At 40.0% G+C, this 19,047-nt stretch overlaps 1 protein-coding gene across 1 annotated transcript in view; it reads right to left on the bottom strand.

The window, feature by feature from the left end:
* Lancl2 (LanC lantibiotic synthetase component C-like 2 (bacterial)) overlaps nt 1–19,047 on the bottom strand; it is a 53,477-nt gene that overhangs the window by 3,506 nt on the left and 30,924 nt on the right. The window contains exons 9-10 of the mRNA XM_013035968.1: nt 2,566–2,683; nt 1,411–1,499 (exon numbers count right to left, since the gene is read on the bottom strand). Coding sequence (XP_012891422.1) covers nt 1,411–1,499; nt 2,566–2,683 — 207 coding nt within the window. The remainder of the gene's footprint in view (nt 1–1,410; nt 1,500–2,565; nt 2,684–19,047) is intronic.

Genomic DNA, 19,047 nt, shown 5'->3' with positions numbered 1-19,047 from the left:
CAGACATACTGTCATGGTGGGAAAGCTAAGGAAAACTTTACAGTGAACATCCATAAATCCACTACCACTAGACTCTGGAACTATTTTGACTGTTTTTGAAGTCTTTTTTGGCTAGGTGCCAATAGCTTATGCATGGAATCCTAGCTACTCAGGAAGCTGAGGTTTGAAGACCACAATTAAAGCCAGCCCAGGCTGTAAAGTCTGTGAAGATGTGGCTCAATTGATAGAGCATCAACTGTGAGTGAAAAAGCTAAGTGGTAGTGCCCAGGCCCTAGATTCAAGTGCCAGGACTAGCATAAAAAAATATTTACAACAACCAACGTGCTTTTTCTTGCATTTTGTGTTGTGTTTTAAGGCATTAATAATCACTTTGTCCATAAAGAAATCATGTATATTTGAGCTTAAAATTACTTTTTCTTCAACTACTGAGTCACCTCTAATAAGTCTTAGGCAGAAATCTACTGTATTTTTTCCAAATACTACCTGTGTTCGTGAGTTTTCTCTCACTGTGACAGAATTCTTGAGATAATCAGCCTATGCTTTCAGAAGTTTCCATTTTTGGTTACTTGGTCCAGCTGCCTTTTATCCTCTTTAAGGCAACCCCTGTGCTGACCTGTTTTTCTTCCACTAGGCCCCACCTTCTCGAAGTCCAACCATCTCCCAGTAAAATCACACTGTGATGGTGGTTCATGCTTGTAATCCTAGCTTCTTAGGGGGGCTGAGATCTGAGGACACAGTTCCAAAGCCAGCTGAGGCAGGAAAGTCAATGGGACTCTTATTTCTAGTTAACCAGCAAAAAGCCAGAACTGGAGCTGCGGCTTAGGTGGTAGAGTACTAGCCTTGATCAGAAAAAGATCAGGAATGGTACCTAGGCCTTGAGTTCAAGCCCAGAAATAAGTAAAAGAGAAAGGGAGAGAGGGAGGGAAGGAAGGAAAGAAGGAAAGGAAGGAAGGAAGGAAAGAAAACACATGATGCCCCGCCTCCATCACCTAGGCCTGTGGGAAACATCTTTGATCCAATTGTTGCCCTGCTTGAATTGCCAGCCACCCACAGCAGCAGACCACACACAGTAGTGGGAAAATATCTCCCTTCAGACCTTAGAGTACAGGCCTGTCTCCAAGTTAGAATGCTCCCTCTCCAGCGTCTCCTGTGCCATCCCATGCATGCACACCTGTAGCTGTGGCTACCTGGCTTCCCCTATAGTGCTTGTCCTGGTGGCTTGTTCTGGACCCATTTAATACCTATAGTTTAGTTCTGACACCTTTCCCTGAAGCCCCTTGAGACGCTATCAGAAGCCGAGCCCAGGTGTGTCTGGCTACGTGTGAAATTCCTAACATTGCACCTCAGCTGAAAGATATCTGGTCTAATCTGTCTTCAAGAAATCCTTGGCACCTCAGCACATGTGCCCACCTTCTTAACCTGCAGCGGGGGCTGCACCCCTGGGCTATTTGGAGATGAACTGTAGGCTCCAATGGTGCCATAATGCCCTTTTCTAGAACCTTTTATTTAACCATGTTTTAATTACTCTTCATCATTTTACATGTTTTGAAGGAAAATTGGGCATTTTAATTGTTTTGTATATGGGGGTGCTGCTTTCAATTTTACAGGACATGTTTGATTATTATTAATCTCATTCAAGATCCTCATGTAGACAGGAAGTAAGAACAGGTCAAGCTGCTTATCAAGCATCACATCTTGGGTGGGAAAAATACCTCACTTGTTTAACTTCTTCCAGAAAAGTTCAAGTCAGGGGTTGAGGGAAAGAAAAGAAAGCCCCAGATAGCCAAGCCAGTCCACCATCTCCTGTTACTGCCCAGGAGAGAGGGTCTTGCCTGTTTACCCTTAAACGAAGGAGGAAAAGACAGCCCACTATTTTCAGGCCAGTACCCAGGAGACAGTCTTTCCTGCTTCAAATGCACCAAACATGAGTCCAGGCCAGCCTACCCTTCTGTGGCCACAGCTCAGGAAATGGACTTGTCTGCCTCAAATACACCAATCATAAGCCGGGTACTGGTGACTCACTCCTGTAATAGCTACTCAGGAGGTTGAGATCTGAGAATCACAGTTCAAAGCCAGCTCAGGCAATAAAAGTCTTTTCTCTAATTAATCACAGAAAAAAAAAACAGAAATGGTGCTGTGGCTCAAGTGGTAGAGCTTAGCCTTGAGCAAATACAGTTCAGGATTTCCTAAGGCACCCAGCCAGGTGGTGAGGGAAAGGCATGTCCACCTTAGGGGCTTCTGACTGCTCTGGTTATCCAGCTGCAGGTTATAGGACCCCCTGGTATCTTTGTTTTACCACCACCACCACCACCCCTGGAAGTGGGGCAAAGGAGGTGCATGAGGTGGGAGGGCCTGGAGACCTCTTGGGGCTGAGTTTGCCACACAGAGCTGGGGACTGGTTGAGAGGCACTGGTGAGGACCGCGCAGATGCAGTCTGGAAAGGAGACTCCGCCTCCCAGACTCCAGCCCACCCACCCCTCCCCTTAGCCAGGCGACACCTGCTGTGGTCCTAGCTGCCCGGGTTCACTGTACACCAGCAACCCCAGAGCAGGACGCCATCCGCACCAGAGGCCCCTGAAGGGTTCACACGAGGGCCAGGGCGGTCTTCGATGGCTTCAGGTGGGGACGCGCTGCGCACCTTAAGGACTTCATTCAAAACCACACTGATGGCTTTATTTTTTATCTAATTATGCAAATAACACGTTCTCGTTGCCGGAAATATAGAATGTACAGAAGAACATGAGAAATACAGGCCTCCTGTAACTCTGGTGTTTCAAGTGCCTTTCTGGCTTTCTTGCTCCTAAGACACACTCAGGATCAGAATGGAGGTCTTTTATACCCTATGTTCCTCCAACCGGGGCTTGAACTCAGGGCCTGGGCTCTATCCTTGGGCTTTTTCTCTAAAGGCGGCACTCTATCAGTTGAGCCACAGCTCCACTTCCAGCATTTTGTTGGCTAAGTGGAGGTTAAGAGTCTCATGGACTTTCCTGCTGGGGCTGGCTTCAAACCATTCTTGTCAGAAGGGGTATAGGCATTGAATTCACCAGCTTTTGTCAGCAAAGTGCCATTCAGAATTATATATAGAAAAATCAGTGCGATTATAGTGATTATAGTAGAATCACAGTGAATAATAATGACTTTGGATGAGTTATAATGATCATAATTATGTTTATATAATTATAAAGATTTAGTGTGTGTGTGATTGCCAATGTGAATGGAGAAAAAAAGAGCCCCATTTCTTTCTTTCTCACTTGAACCCATCACTACATGTTAGAACCACCTTCTTGAAAAGGATAGACTCTATGGAGAACACAAATAGTGTAATTAAAAAAAATTGAAGTCAAAACACAACAAAATAAGTACCAGAAAATGGGTACTTGGAGGAGGGCAGCATGGGACCAAGGGGAGAGGGACAGAAGAATGGAGTGGGGGAAGGCAGGGAATATAGGCAAAATTCACTATATATATTATAGAATTGAGAAATATAAGGGAAGGGATGGGTTGGAAGGGGAGGGTGAAGATTTTGAATTGATGACACAGATCAAGATGCATTGTATACATAAACTGCTTTATTAAGAGGTAAAAAAAATAAAGCTAAGAAAAAAAGAAAGTATATGTGACACAACAAAGGCTAGCAAAATTAAGCTCTCACAGAGAAGTATTATGGTTTGGTAGAAAGCAATGCTTGATAAGAAATGTACTCATTACCTTGTTCATGTAATGGTAACCCCTCTGTACAGAAATATACCCTCAAAGCCACATGCTAAAGACATAATTACCACATAATGGCTTTTGGGAAGTGGACTTAGGTCTCACCAGTGGCTATCTATTGATATGTGCATTGATTTGGCGTGGGGGTTGGGATAAGGGGTTGGGGAGTGGGAGAAAAATGAGGTTTTAAAGTCAGGGCCTCCAATCTACCACGTAAGCCGTGACCTTAGTCCTTTTGCTTTCGTTGACTTTTCAGATAGTGTCTGAGGTTATGTGTCTGACAACTGTTCAGAGAAACAAGAGGAGCTGAGGGGAATGAGTAGCCAAGTAAGTGAGCATTCAGGCAATGGTTAATACTGGGATGAACCCTGGTCTGCCAGCTAGGAAGGACTGAATGCCATGAAATTAGCCATTGGGCCACTGAGGTAGCTTCCATGGCCTCTGCCTCCTGTACAGTCACTTCCACTAAACATACACTACAGAGGTGAGAGTACAGTTTCTCATGTTAGGTTGCTAGAGACCCTGCACTTCCTGCAATGGGAGCTCTTGATCCTTGTTCTAATGCTCCCTAGTTGACATGTCCTATAGATTCTCAAGGTGACCGTGTGAATAATGCACTGGATTGAACAGCTAACTTAATTCCTCACCACATTCAGGTTCTTTCTGGCCTCTTACAATGTGACCTTTTTTGGAATAGAATCATTACAGATGCAATAGTTAAATTGGGTTTACACTGGGATAAGATAGATCCATAGTCAGTGTGGCTGATACTTCTTATAAAAAGTGGAAAAGAGACATAGGAGAATGTCCTGTGATGATTGAGGCCAGCTGGAGCAACAGTCATGCCAGGCAAGAAGCACCAGGGATTGCTGGCAACACCATAAAGAGAAAGCTAGCATTCAGAGATAGCACGATCTTACTGACATCTGGATTTCATATTCTTAAACCTCAGAACTGAAAGAATAAATTTGATATTTCAAGCCACCTCATTTGGTGGCAGCCTTAGGAAACAGGCAGAAAAGAATGACACTCTGCTACCAGCAGGACCAAAGATGCCAAGCCAATAAATATGCCAACTTGGATATGACCCGCCCCTCGACCCCCCCAGCTCCAATGACATTGCGCCTTCAATTCATGAAGGACCTTGAGTCAGAACTTCCTGGATAAACTTCTTCTAAATGACTTTCACACAGGAACATTGTTTTTCTAACTCACTAAATTTGAGTAGTAATTGGTTACAGAACAAAAATTTATTAAGGTTCCCAAGGGAAGATCATAAATTAGAATGAATGGGTAAATTAGCCTTTCATTTCCAAATTTATCTTCTGTGGTCTAGTGCTTTGGTGGTGAGTGGGAAATGTGTCCCCTGACACCACTGATGATGGCTAGACTGAAATGATGAGTTAGAAAAGCGATATGGCTTTCGATGAAATTCAAAGACCGCTCTTTCAGTCCCAGAGAACTTTTGTATCTTGGATTTCTTCTCCCCCCACTTTTTTTTTTTTTTTGGTGCCAGTCCAGTGGCTTGAAGTCAAAACTTGAGTTTTGTCTTTGAGCTTTTTTGGCTCAAGGCCAAGGCTAGCACTCTACCACTTGAGCCACAGGTCTACTTCTGACTTTTGGAAGTTCATTGGAGATAAATAGTCTCACAGACTATCCTGCCCCAGCTGGTTTTGAACCTTGATCCTCAGCAACCTAAGTAGCTAAGATTACAGATGAGAGCCACCAATGCTTAGTGGAGTTCTCTTCCTTTTCTTCCAGGTCTTTCCTCTTCACCCTTGCTGAGTCTTGCTGTCTGAGGGTGGTTTTCATAAATCTTTTCTAGGATATTGCATCCACATTATTTCAATCTCAGTAAGATTCAAGTCTGTGGAAATTTCTTTTTTTTGGGGGGGGGGTCCGGTCATGGGGCCTGAACTCTGGGTTGGGCACTGTCCTTCAGCTCTTCAGCTCAAGGCTAGCACTCTACCACTTGAGCCACAGTGCCACTTCTGGCTTTTTTCTTTTTGCTTATGTGGTGCTGAGGAATTGAACCCAGGGCCTCAGGCATGCAACGTAAGTGCTCTACCACCGAGCCACCTTCCCGGCCCCAAATCTGTGGAAATTTCAAAGATTTTGTCACAAGCCTCAACATGATGAATTCATGGTTGGTTGATCTTGTTTCATCTACATACCTTCTAACCCTTCCTGCATTATTTGGTAATACTAATGAACTTTCTGCTATAATTATTCCAATGTGTAGCATATCACACCTAATTAAAACAATAATTATTTAATATCTTTAAAGATCCAGTGCCTATCTTTCTCTTGATTAAGGTGCAGACCATAAAATTAATTCTTGTTGCTTAGAATCTATAGTTTTCTCTTCCATTTCTCTTTTATACCTTTGCTTTTTTTTCTAAAATGAAACTGGGTGATTTTTCTGGTATATTTATCTATAGTCTGGAATTTTGCTGGCTGCATTCATGTTTATAGTTTCCTTCAACATATTCCTCTGTCTTATGCTGTATTTCTTGTGTATTGGGTAGCTTACAAAGCTATATCATATATTTATATTCAGGTTCTTTTATTTTTTGTTTTAAAGGAAGGCTTCAATAGTGGTATATATTTCTACCATAAGATATACAATGTCTACTTGTATTCAGAGAGCCATTGAAGGGGATTTTCTAAACTAATTCATTAATTAGGAAATTATGCAATACCATCTACATTCTACTAATCCTTCCAATGTGTCATAGAGTAGTGCTTGTTTGAACAAAGACTACTGTTTGTATAAAATAATCTAAATGTCATGTGCATGGTTTAATATAGCTTTTTATTTTTAGTTTTATTATAAAGGTAATCTACAGAGGGGTTACAGTTACATAACTCAAGTAATGAGTGCATTTCTTTTTGGACAATGTCACCCTTCCCTCGCTCTCTCCCAGTTTTTCCCTCCCATCCCCACCTACAAGTTGTATAGTTCATTTTCAACATAATGCCCAGTGAGTACCACTGCTGTATTTGTTCATCCTTTCCCCTTCAATTTCTGTGCCCATCTTCCCCTCCCAAAGACAGATAAAGGAACAAACAAGACAAAAAGAAAAGAAAAAAAAACAAAGAAAAACCCCTTGTTTCCATTTCCTGGAGTTCATTTCAATAAATATGATTTTATGTGATTAGAGGCACATAGGCATTGTGCTTTGTGTTTCTCTCCTGAGAGTATCCTCCTTTGGTCTCACTGTGTGTGAATGTGTAGAGTCTTGTCTAATTTATCATGTCCTGGTATATTTTAGATCTAGCTTCTGCATATGAGAGAAAACATGCATCATTTGTATCTCTGAGGTTAGCTTACCTCACTTAACATGATTTGTCCTAAGTCCATCCGTTTCCCTGCAAATGACATAATATTTTTTCTAATGTCTGTGCAAAATTCCATTGTGTATAGAACCACATTTTTTGAACCACTCATCTATTATAGTGCATCTGGGCTGTTCCCATAACTTAGCTTGTAAATAGTGCAGCATGAATATGGATGTGCCAGTGCCTTTATGGTACCCTGGCTTGTGATGTTCTGGATAGATGCCTGAGAATGTTATGGCTGGGTCGTAGGGAAGATCTATGTTTAATTTTAATGCAGAGTTGAGCCATCTTCTTGCTGTTTTGAAGCCCTAGTATTGTAAGCTCTACATGTTGTAATGATACTCCACTGCCCATTCTAAAGGCTTCACTTTACTAGAAGCAGAGATTAGTTTTATTTTTACTTCTACCCTACAGCTCACCAGCTGTATGACCTCAGGCAAATCCTCAACCCTGAGATGCCTCAAAGTAATAACTGTGGCAGAGAAGCCTATGCACAGGCTTAAAGTGGGGCCAAGTGGAATAATTGAATGTAATAACAATATTAAGAGCTTTGCATAGTGCCCAGCTCAGTAAATGGTCAACATTATTATTATTATTCATTAGAAATTAAATGCACTTAAGCAGCTAAATCCACTAAAAGTACATGTTTAAAATAAAGCAAGTGAAGAATCCCTGTTGCAGTATTCCCTGAGTGGGCCCTTGGGAACATTACTGATGACTCAAAATGTGCTAATTTTAAATGAAATACCACCTCTCTCCAAAAGAGCTAGCCATATGTTGGGGATGTATGTGCTAAAGTTGCAGCATCTAAGTAGAAAGAACTGTTCCATGAAGAAAAAGGTTGTTATTCCCAGAAAAAAAATGGAAGTAGAGCTGGATATGTAGAAAACAAACAGACAAACAGACGAATAATAGAGCTCATGGCTGTGTGCTGCCCTACTGCTCTGCTCTGGATCCTAGGAGCCTACTTATAGAAACAATCAATTCCATTATTTTTTTTAAATCTTAGAAAACCAACTGGTGTTTGTTAATGTCTAATTTAGCAGTGAATGTGATACTTAGTGGGCATTTATACTGTGCCAGGTGTATTACTTGGGTTACTACTGAAACCTCCCAGCCACCTGAAAATGGCAAAGTCCAGACTGAAATCCAGAGAATGTGATGCCAGGGACCATTCTTGGTAGTCTCCATAATCATTGATGGGTTTCAGAATAAATTAGCTGCATCTCCTTTCCATACTGGTCTCATCGGAACGTAATTTGTTCTTGAGACCTAATTCTCTTCAAGTTGAAGAAAATAGAGAGGAGTGCCATCATCAATATTATTATTATTAGTAATAGTAGTACAGTAGGACTGTAGACCATTTCCTTTCTCTTCCTCCTTATCAGTGACTTCCTTCTGATCACGATACCCCTACAGCCATTGTCTCCAGAGGTAGCTAAGAGAAACACAGGCCCAGCCAACTACAAAGCAGCCAGGAGAAGTAACAGAAGGGGAGGCAAAACAAATGAGAAATTATGGTATTTCGTAGATACGAAATATTCTGAATCTGTTAAAATTTTGCATTTGACCAAATACAGTAGGCTTTCCAGATAAGGCAAAAATCACATGAAGCTGTTGGCAAAATAATTCAATGGGAGATTTCTTTTAAATAACAGAATGTTTGGGAGTAGTTAGCATAGCCAATAGTGCCTGCTCCTCACTAGTTACTGGCATAGTTTCAACACATGACCTTGATGCTGATAATAGTAATGACTAACAGAGTGATGTTTAAATTCTGCTCAATGTGTGATAATAATGCTGGCTAGGCAGAATTTAGTATAATGCAGGAAGGGAATGAAGAATTAGAAGAATTGCTGAGAGGAAACCTTATGGGTTCAAAAACATTCAAAAGTAACCATTGGACCTTCCAGTCCAGCTGATAGCCTGTTTGTGGGGCCTGGGGAATTTAAGGCTAAAGACTCTTGGTCTTCCTTCGCTCCAGGTCGTCTAAGGTCCTCCTGTGCAGGCATTTTCTCATAGAGAGAATGGGATGGACAGGTAGGCCATAGCCACATAACTAAGAAAATCTAGAAGCTAATGAATGTGTGACCAATGACTGAGCAGGAGAGTGAGGAGCACCAATCAGCCTTGAACCTGATGTAAGGTTGCTCAAAGCCACTGCAACTACCAGAATCTAGGCTAGAGGCTGACCACTAGGAGGCAGTGTTGAGGTTAGGTTAAAATGCATTTAGACACCAGTCACCTCTCTTCGATGCCACCTCCAACTATACATAAAACTGCCTGTTTGTTGATAAAATTAAAACATGTCTTTGGTCTAAAGGGAAGGCCTAAATGATATCATAGGGGCTAGGGATGTGGCTTGGTGACAGAGAACTTGATTAGCATGTGTAAGGCCCTGGATTCTGTTCCCTGTATGTGTACAAGAATACTTCCCAAGTTGGGGAGGTGGGGAGGAAAGGGCTGGCTGGGGAAAAACAAAGGAAGGGGTAACAATACTCAAGAGGAAATGTACTCATTACCTTACTCATGTAACTGTAACTCCTCTGTACAGTAGCTTTACAAATATATATATTATAAATAAAATAATATAAAAGAAAAAAGAAGAAAAAATGCCTCCCAGATATGGAGTGACCTCCTACCTCTCCTCACCTCCTGGTAGGTAAAGGATTAGGTTGGCTTTGTAGACACTGACTCCATTGGCTCCCTATCTACAAGGTCCAGTCAGATCACACCACGGCTAGAACTTCCAACCCATTCCAGTCCTCTACTAATAACTCTAGAGCCTTCTGCAGTCTGGGACTATGTTGCTCTCTGACATGAAAGAAAAATGAGTAAGTATAGAAATAGATATTGGATGAACATTTATGGACAAAACGAAAGCTAACGAAAAGGAAAAGACAATTTAGATGCACTAAAAAGCAAGCTCCATCTGGAAGGAAACACAAAGCTGTTGACTGGTCTCTATGAGTCATGGGGGCATCTTCATGTCCAAGAAACCTGGCTTCCCCCCATCTGTTTTGGAGCAACAAGCAGACCCAAAGATGAACCTATACATATTTTTAGGCAGGTTCTTGAATCCATTACATCCATTTGAGAATCACTTACCCATCCTTCTATTCTGGGCAGTATTCACAGTCTCATCTTTCTTCTAATCTCAACACTTTTCTCCTCCTCCACCCTTATTTGGCAGATGCTGCCTGGCTCATTCTGAGCTGAAAAAGCCAAAGTGATCAGAAAGAGAGATTCCATGGTTCCCACTGCACTGCCACCCACCAGCATCTGTTAACCAAACTTGAATTAGATGTCCATGCCCCTCCCAAAGGCATTGCCTCTTCACCTTTCTCACTCGCTGCCATTTGTGCAGAATGACATCTAGTCTAGTATTTCCTCTTTTCTGTTCTGCAACATCATTTTTTTTTGCTGCTCTCCCAAAAATTTATATGTAAGCTGTTATTTTTCAAAACTTAAGAAGACAACTATGGTGTTTGATATCCGATTTCTCTGGCTACTGGTAACATCTGTTTTCCTCTCTTTCTCAATAAAACTCTTTGTTGTTGTTAGTCATGGGGCTTGAGCTCAGGGGGCCTTGGTATTGGCTTGAGCTCTTTCACTCAAGGCTCCATACTCTACCTCTTTGTGCCAGTTTCACTTCTGGTTTTCTAGTGGTTAATTGGAAGTAGGAGTTGTAAGAACTTTCCTGCCTGGGCTGGCTTCAAAACCGTGATCCTCAGATCTCAGTCTCTTGAGTAGTTAGGATTATAGGTGTGAGCTACCAGTACCTGGTTAAAACTCCTTTTAAGTGTTGTCTAGGCCACTAATCAGTTGACCAGAGACTTCTGTGCAGTTAAATCATACAGTGGAGTTTTAGGTTTTATCTTTATCAGAAGCATCTGAAACACAGATTGATTACTCTCTCCTGCGAGGATAGGCACTGTTTTTACTTCCCCTCAAGTTTTCAATGTTGAGGAAGCAAGGCTTTATCTCTTACTATTTTTACCCTATCTCTATTTCTGGCTATCTTTTCTCATCTCTTTGGTGATTTTTTTTTCTTGTATCATGGCTTTAAGAAGTGTAAGTAGCCAATATACAGAGAAAGCCAACGTGACTATAACACCCCAGATTTCTCTCCACATTCCAGACTGGTTTATAAAGTTAATCAAACTCAATCTGCATAAAACTGAACTCTAGATCTTTCCTTTCCGCTTACCAATGACCTTCCATATTTCAGTATATGACAACCCCCTTTCCAGTTGCTGGGGTCAACACTTAGTTTTAGGATTATGCACATAATTGTATATATGTTATACTTAAAACAAAACCAGGCAATCTCTTTGGTTAATGTAACAACATCTGTATTTCTTTTTTCTTGGAGTGGGGTTCTAGTTCTAGTCCTTGAAGTCAGGGTCTGGGTTCTGTCCCTGAGCTTCTTTGCTCAAGGCTAGCACTCTACCACTTGAGCCATAGCTTCACTTCCAAAGTTAATTGGAGATAGAGTCTCACAGACTCTCCTGCCTGAGCTGGCTTCTAACTGCAATCCTCAGATCTCAGCCTCAGAAGAAATTATATATTTCTATGCTAAATTATTTTCAGCTTGTGAAGGTTAAAATGTTGAAAAATATTATTAGTCTAGTCAAACCTATACAGTCAAATTTGAAAACATGCATCATGGTAAAGTTACGGTTTATTTATGGAATTATGTGGAATGAATATATTCATGGAATATATGGGGAGAAAACATTGAACAACTTTTATACAGTGAATGTATTGTTTTTGAGAAACACTTGCTCTGATTGCTTTTAAGTTTGTTTTTTTAACATTTTTGAATTATATATTTGTACTATGAAGAGAGGTTTTACTGTGATATTTTAAACATGCACATAGTACAGTTTAAACAATTTTACCTCTGCCACCATCTTTCCCTTTCTCTCTTTGCACATTCATACTTTTGCAAACACTGTTGGGTGGGTTTCATGCTGCTGTCAAAGTTCTCTGATCATCATCACCCTTCAGTATTCTCTACTTTCTTCTGCCCTCCTCCACTGCTCTCCTTCTACATGGTCCCCCTTAAACATTCATGGCCCATGTATATTACTGTACCATTATCATTACCATCATCATCATCATCATCATCCATTAATCATTTCAGGAAGGTACTTCAAGGATGAGTAAGAACATGCAGTATTTGTTTTTTTTGTTGCTTTGTTTCTTTTGTGTACTTGGTTTTTCTTGCTTAATATGATGATCTCCAGTTCCATCTATTTTCCTTCAAAGTACTTTATTTTTATGGCTAACCAGTATTCTATGGATTATACATCAAACTTTATTTATCCAGCTTGGTTATTGTGAACAGAGCTTCAATAATTATGAATATACAGGTATCTTTCTTGCCTATTGATTTGTTTTGGGTATATACCCAAGAGTGCAAGAGTGGTATGGTAGAATCATAAGGTTAGTTTAGTTTGCTAAGGAAACTCCATAGTGATCACACCAGTTTACATTCCTAAAAACAGCATATGAGGGTTCTCTCCACCCACATTTTCACCAGTTTTTGTTTTCTTGATGATTCATTTATGACAGGAATGAGGCTGAATTTTAGTAGCTTCGATTTTCATTTTCTCTATGGCTAGTGAAATTGAACATTTCTTCATATATTTACTAGACATTTGTATTTCTTCTCCAGTGAATTACCTGTTCAATTTGTTTGCCCACTTATTAATTGGATTACTCTTTTTGCTGTTCAAGTATTTGAGCTATTTGTATATTTATCATCTATCCATTTGATTTCTGCCAAAGATTTTTCTTTCAGTGAATTGTCTCTTGATTCAGGTATTTGCTTCTTTATGATGAGCAAAACTTTTTTTTGTTAGAAAATAATTTTATTCTGCTTAAAAATTGTGTCAGGTTTTCTTTTTTATTGTGAAAATACTGTACAGAGGGGTTACAATTACATGGGCAAGATAATGAGTACATTTCTTATCAAGCATTGTAGCCTCCTCCTTTGTTTCCCCTTCCCATTCCATCCTCCCCCTGCCACCCCAACGCTCCCCCCCCCGCCAAACTTGTAAAGTTTGTTTTCAACATAACGACTTGTACGTCTCATTGTTGCAATGGGTCCACCTGTATCTCTATTTAAACGATGTTTTTTTCCTTCCCATCCACAAATTATACTGACATCAAATACAGTTTCTTTGGGCCTGGCTTACTTCACTTAATATAATTTTTTCCAAGTCTTTTCATTTCTTAACAAATGGGGCAATGTCATTCTTTCTGATGGAGGTATATATACCACATTTTCTTGATCCATTCATGAGCAAAACTTTTTAAATTTGATGCAGCTCCAGTTGTCAATTCTTGGCTCTTATATCCTAGGATAATTCAGAAAATAATTGCTAATACTTTTCTTCCAGAGTTTCTCCTAAATTTTTCTGAAGTAATCTCAAAGTTTCAAGGCTTATATTGAGATCTTTGTGATCTTCAAGTTTTGAGTTTATTTTTGAACAGGGTGAAAGATAGAGTTCCACTTTCAGTTATTTGCATATAGATAACCAGTTTCCCCAGTACCATTTTTAAAGAAGATATCTTTTCTCCAGTACTGTGAATGTTTTTGGCTCCTTGCTCAAAGACCAGATAGATAACTGTTGTCATGTAGTTTTATTTCTGGGTCTTCTACTCTAATCCATTTATCTTCTTGTCTACTTTTATTCCATTCCCATGCTCTTTTGTTATTATGGCTCTCTAGTATAATTTGAAATCCATAGTTATCAAAAGATAACTCCAGCAATGCTCTCTTTGACCAGGATTGATTTTTCTATTCAGGATGTTGCATTCTTCCATATGAATTTTAGGATGCATTCTTCTATTTCTGTGAAGTGACACTGGGATTTTAATGGGCATTGTATGTATGTAGAATGCTTTCAGTAATACAGACATTTTTACAATATTAACTTTCCCAATCCATGAATATGGGAGATTTTACCATCTTCATGTGTCATTTTCAATTTCTTTCTTCAAGATTTTATAGATACCTTTGTAGAGGTCCTTCACTTCATTGGTCAAGTTTACATAAAAGTATTTTTGAGACTATTGTAAAGAAATAATTTCCCTGCTTTTATTGCCAGTCTGTTCATTGTGGATATATGGAAAAGATACTGAATTTTATGTTTTTTATTCTGGCATATTGTCAAAAGTGTTTAGCAGATACAGGAGTTTTGAGTGCAATCTTTTGTCTTTTAAGTATAAAATTTTGTCATCTGTGAATAGGGGGCTGAATTTATCCTTCCCTAATTGTATTTCTTTCTTTCTCCATCTTTGTTGCTTTGGCTAGAAAATACAGCTATATTGAATAAGAGTAGGGAAAATTGATCCCTTGTCTCATTTCTGACATTAATTTAATCAAAATTTCCCCACTGATTATGTTGATAAGGGCTGTATAGTGTCGGTTGAGTAACATTTTATGTATTCCTAGTTTCTTTAGGGTTTTTATTTTTTTAAAAAAGGATATTGAATTTTTCAAAGCATTTTTGCATCAAGATGTTCATATGATTCTTGTTGCTTATGTGCAGTATTATGCTTATTGACTTATATATGTTGAGCCATCCTTATATCCTTGCAATAAAATCAACTTAATAATGGTGTGCCTGATTATCAGAAACTTACCAGCTTTAGCTCTAATATGTATTTAGAGTTCAACCACCTCACCATCTCTGCTGCTAATTATACCTGGTGAGCTACCATTTCTTCCATGAACTAGCCTTCCGGTTTTCCTGCATCAACCTGTGCTCCCAGCTTGACTCCTTTAAAACCTAAGTCAGAGTTTACCTTTCTTGCTTTACCAGTAGCTCTTGGTTTTCCCTAAAGGCCAAATTCCTAAAAATGGCCTTCAAAAGTTAGGTTCAGTGGCACATTGTAATCTCAGCAATGAGGGAGGTAGAGCTGGGGAAATAAAGAGGGACTAAGTAGGAAGATTGTGGTTTGAGGCCGCTTGAGCAAAAACATGACACTTGATCTGAAAAAACCACCACTATCAACTATAGTACAAAGGGGGCTGGAGATATAGTTCAAGTAGTAGAGCTCCAGCCAAGTAAGCAGGCTGAACAAGCCATAAGGCTCTGAGTTTAAACCCTGAAGAAAAGAAGAAAAAGAAAGAAGCATAAAGGGCGGGGCATTACTTTAGTGGGAGAGCACTCAAGGCAAAGTTGAGTTCAATCCAGAGTGCTGTTACCACACAAAAACAGTTTCCTACAAAACTCCCTTTGATTTTTTCCAAGGTCTGGCTCCTCTGTTCCCTTCACTTCATTACAATCATTCTTCCCTACTTTTCCTTTCCAAAACCACAAGCATGTTAAACTATGCTAACAGTTCCCTTTCCCTCTCCTTTGCTTAGAAATCTCTTTCCACAAATCTTCATCATTTCTGGAGTTAAATGGCTTCACTTTCTTTAAGTTCTGGTTCAATGTTAGTCTCATAATGCCGTTTAAAATAGCAATCTATAAATCACTCACCACTGTCAGTCCCATTATCCTTTCTATTCCCATCATTTATTACTTTAGATGATATGAAACAATTTGCCTATTTGATTTGTTATTTATGTCCATCAGGAGACTATGAACTCTAGGTGATGATCTTTGTCTGCTCTGATAGATTCCAATTGCTTATTAGCTGAATGAATCAGTATCTTTGGGAGAGAAGACATTGCAATCAAATTATAAGAACAACATTATAGAGTGCTTACACATGCTAAATGTCCTTTCCATTTGTTATACTATTTTCATTCTCCTGGCAACAAAGTATAGTAGATATCATCATTATCCTGATTTCCTAGGGGAGAAATTGCTTAGATTCATGATATGTGGTTAGACTATGAGACAAGCATAGCATCAGCCCTCCTGAGTTTCTGCTCCTGACCTTTGCTAGCCTAGCATGATTTCTGTTGATCGCATGCTCCCTGAGGGCAGGACCTCCCTTTATCAACACGTTGCCAGACTGGGCTGAAAACCATTAACCTTTGGTTTTTCTCCTGCTATTATCTGGAACACTCATATAAATGTTTACCCATAAACGCAATATAACATAAACCCATAAACTCAAATGTCTCTTACCTATAATTTCAGAGTTGTCTTGAGATCCAGACAAGGAAAGGCCACCTTTAAGTTTGAGCTCAAGACTGCTCATTTCCAGAAAGCTTTTAATCAATCAATCAAGACCGAAAGCAGTATGAGAAGGCCCATAATTTTGTTTTTATCGTTTCCATCTCAGCACACTGTAGTGCTCAATAAATAGTTGATAAAAGACTCAAGCCTCTCATCTCCAGATGGGCAAAGGTAACAGGGACTTATGAAGCACACCGATCTCATCATATCCACCGCTACCCGAGCAAATCTGTACCTCAGTGAGTCTGATTCATGGTAAAACTGGTCTACAGAGGAGCCCACAACTTTGTTTTGGACAAGAGAGGCAAAAAATGGAGTATATCCTTCCAGAAACTCATGGGTCAGCTGAGAGAGGACTGTGAGCTTTGTAGCCTGGACCTCCCTTCCTAATCTCCCAGCAACCAAGTTCCAGGAAGCTGGTAAGAAGCTAGTAGGGGGCACTGTGGTGTGAATTAACTTGACATCTGGATCTTCTCAAGACACTCAGATACAAAAAAAAAAAAAAAAAGGGACTTACAGGTTTCCTTTTCCATTGTAAAAACATCTCAGTGAACAGGGTACTTTCTGAATCCAGATCCCTCTGGTACATCCTCTGCTCACTGCTTTGAAGCCTAGCTTGCCAGTGAACATTCTTTCCTTCAAAACTTAACACTTACCCTTCTTCATTCAAAGATCATTTTGAAGCTCTGACACACACTAGGAACTTCTTTCATATGCACATGCATATGTGTATGTATGTACAATTTACCGGACTTATAGCTTCCTGGATACCATTCATGGCCCCAGCCCTTTCCCAGACTCTGAGACTCATGAAAGGTAGAGTGCTTAGAAGTTGTAGCAGGAAGCCTAGGATGAAGTAGGGATGGTTTATAAAAATTTTTCAGGACTGGGAAGGTGGCTCAGTGGTACAGCACTTGCATGCATGAGGCCCTGGGTTCGATTCCTCAGCACCACATAAGCAGAAAAACAAAAAAAGCTGGAAGTGGCACTGTGGCTCAAGTGGTAGAGCGCTAGCTTTGAGCTGAAGAGCTGAGGGACAGCACCCAGGCCCACAGTTCAGGCCCACCACCGGACTGCCCCCCCCAAAAATTTCAGGAAACTTGGATGTTAAACTTATAGCAGTTCTTTAAAATTAACAAAGTAGCAGACAGATGTCTTACTAAGTTAAAAATGGTTAAGTACAATTGTTACAAGATACTGTGACCATGAGGATTTGAGCTCTGTGGGCCCTGCTCATCCACTTTCTAGTCTTCTATCTATACATGGCAAGTCAGAGGCTCTCTTGTGGTTTCAGGGTTTACCTTCTGTTTCAACACAGAGGGAAGAGGTATCAAGTACAATTTAGAATTTTTAGGACCACTAGTAAGAACGGTCTAGGTACAAATCCTGACTGTTCCAGGAACTAGCTCCAAGACCAAGATGTCATTCTCTAATTTATAAGAAATGACAATAGTATTCCCCATGTTGTTGTAAAAATAAAGAGCATGTTCCATAAGCAAATTTCAACATACATGACTGTTATTATGATTTAGTTTTTGAAAAATAAAGGAGAGTACTAGTATATAAACCTACAACTAGAGTACCCACCCTACCATGCGTATTTACCATGCTTTCAGGCGCAAAATCAATCTTTAGAAGGGTTGCCAGTGCTTCGAACCCACATTACTTACAAGTGAACAGAAATGAGCGCAAATCAAGATTCCTTAAGTTATCACCACAAAACGGACTTTTACTAACAAAACCAAAGAACCCCAAACACTTTTTATGGACAATGGTATGTTTCCCTCAGATTCCAAAGTGGGATTGTGCAAATACATATTGTAAAAATCCTCAACAGGTTTCCGAGAATATAGCTGTGAACACAAATACATAAAAAAATTAATGTGAGATGTTCTGGAATCTCATTTCAAACAACTTATACAACCATCTGTGAATGCCATTGCTCTTCTGCCTCTAAGGATTGGGAACTGGAGCTTCTGAAATACAGCAGCCGATGTCACAAACACATAAGGAAGTGGGTTAAAGTGGAAGAGCAGAACTGTACATCAATTACGATCTAGTACTAAGTATGAAAGTGATAACTCAGCTGGCTTAAAAAAATCTGTAAATACAATCTCTCCTATTCACTCTAGAAGTATTTTATTTTCCCCTCAGTGTGTTGGTCAGAGAGATCAGTATTTGTCAAACATGCACAAGTGAAATATATCCTGGGAGACATTCAGATAAACACAGTCACCCTCAGGGCTACTGGTCATTTGGACACCTTTGGCCACCAGTGGAGTCCCACAAATTGCTTCTTTCACAAAGACAAGGGCTATGCAGGAGATCTCCTAGGGACTTCCCCTGATGACAGACAGGACGTCCTGAAAAACTCTGTGATAGACCATTTTTGAAGTGGGTGGGGAAGGTGGGCCATGTGTTGGTTGACTGAGACTGGACAGCATATGAAGTCTTCTGCCAAAACAGTTCACTTCATGTTTTCATAACTGACTCTGCAGGCAATGGAGTGTTGGACAGCCCTGAACAGTGCATTAGCAGGCTCAGGAAGTCAGTTAAAGCATAACAATGAGGACTGATACTCACAGAAGTCATGAACCTAATGTGAAAGGAAATAATTTTGACTTAGAACAAAGGTTGTCTACAGTGAAGATAGAAACCAAGATCATATGTTTAGAATACCAGAAGCACAAACTACCTTGTGGTTAAGTAACATTCTAAAAACTGCACATGGATAGAGATGTATCTTCCAAATTAATACTATCTTTTCTCCTTTTAAAAAGGAGTGGAAACTAAAAACGAACTTTACAACGTCGGTGGGGGGGAGGGGGGGGAGGGGGGAAGG

Source organism: Dipodomys ordii, unplaced genomic scaffold (assembly GCF_000151885.1).
Source record: "Dipodomys ordii isolate 6190 unplaced genomic scaffold, Dord_2.0 Scaffold234, whole genome shotgun sequence".
In the NCBI taxonomy this organism is placed as follows: Eukaryota; Metazoa; Chordata; class Mammalia; order Rodentia; family Heteromyidae; genus Dipodomys; species Dipodomys ordii.
This window is presented reverse-complemented; position numbering and strand designations above follow the sequence as displayed.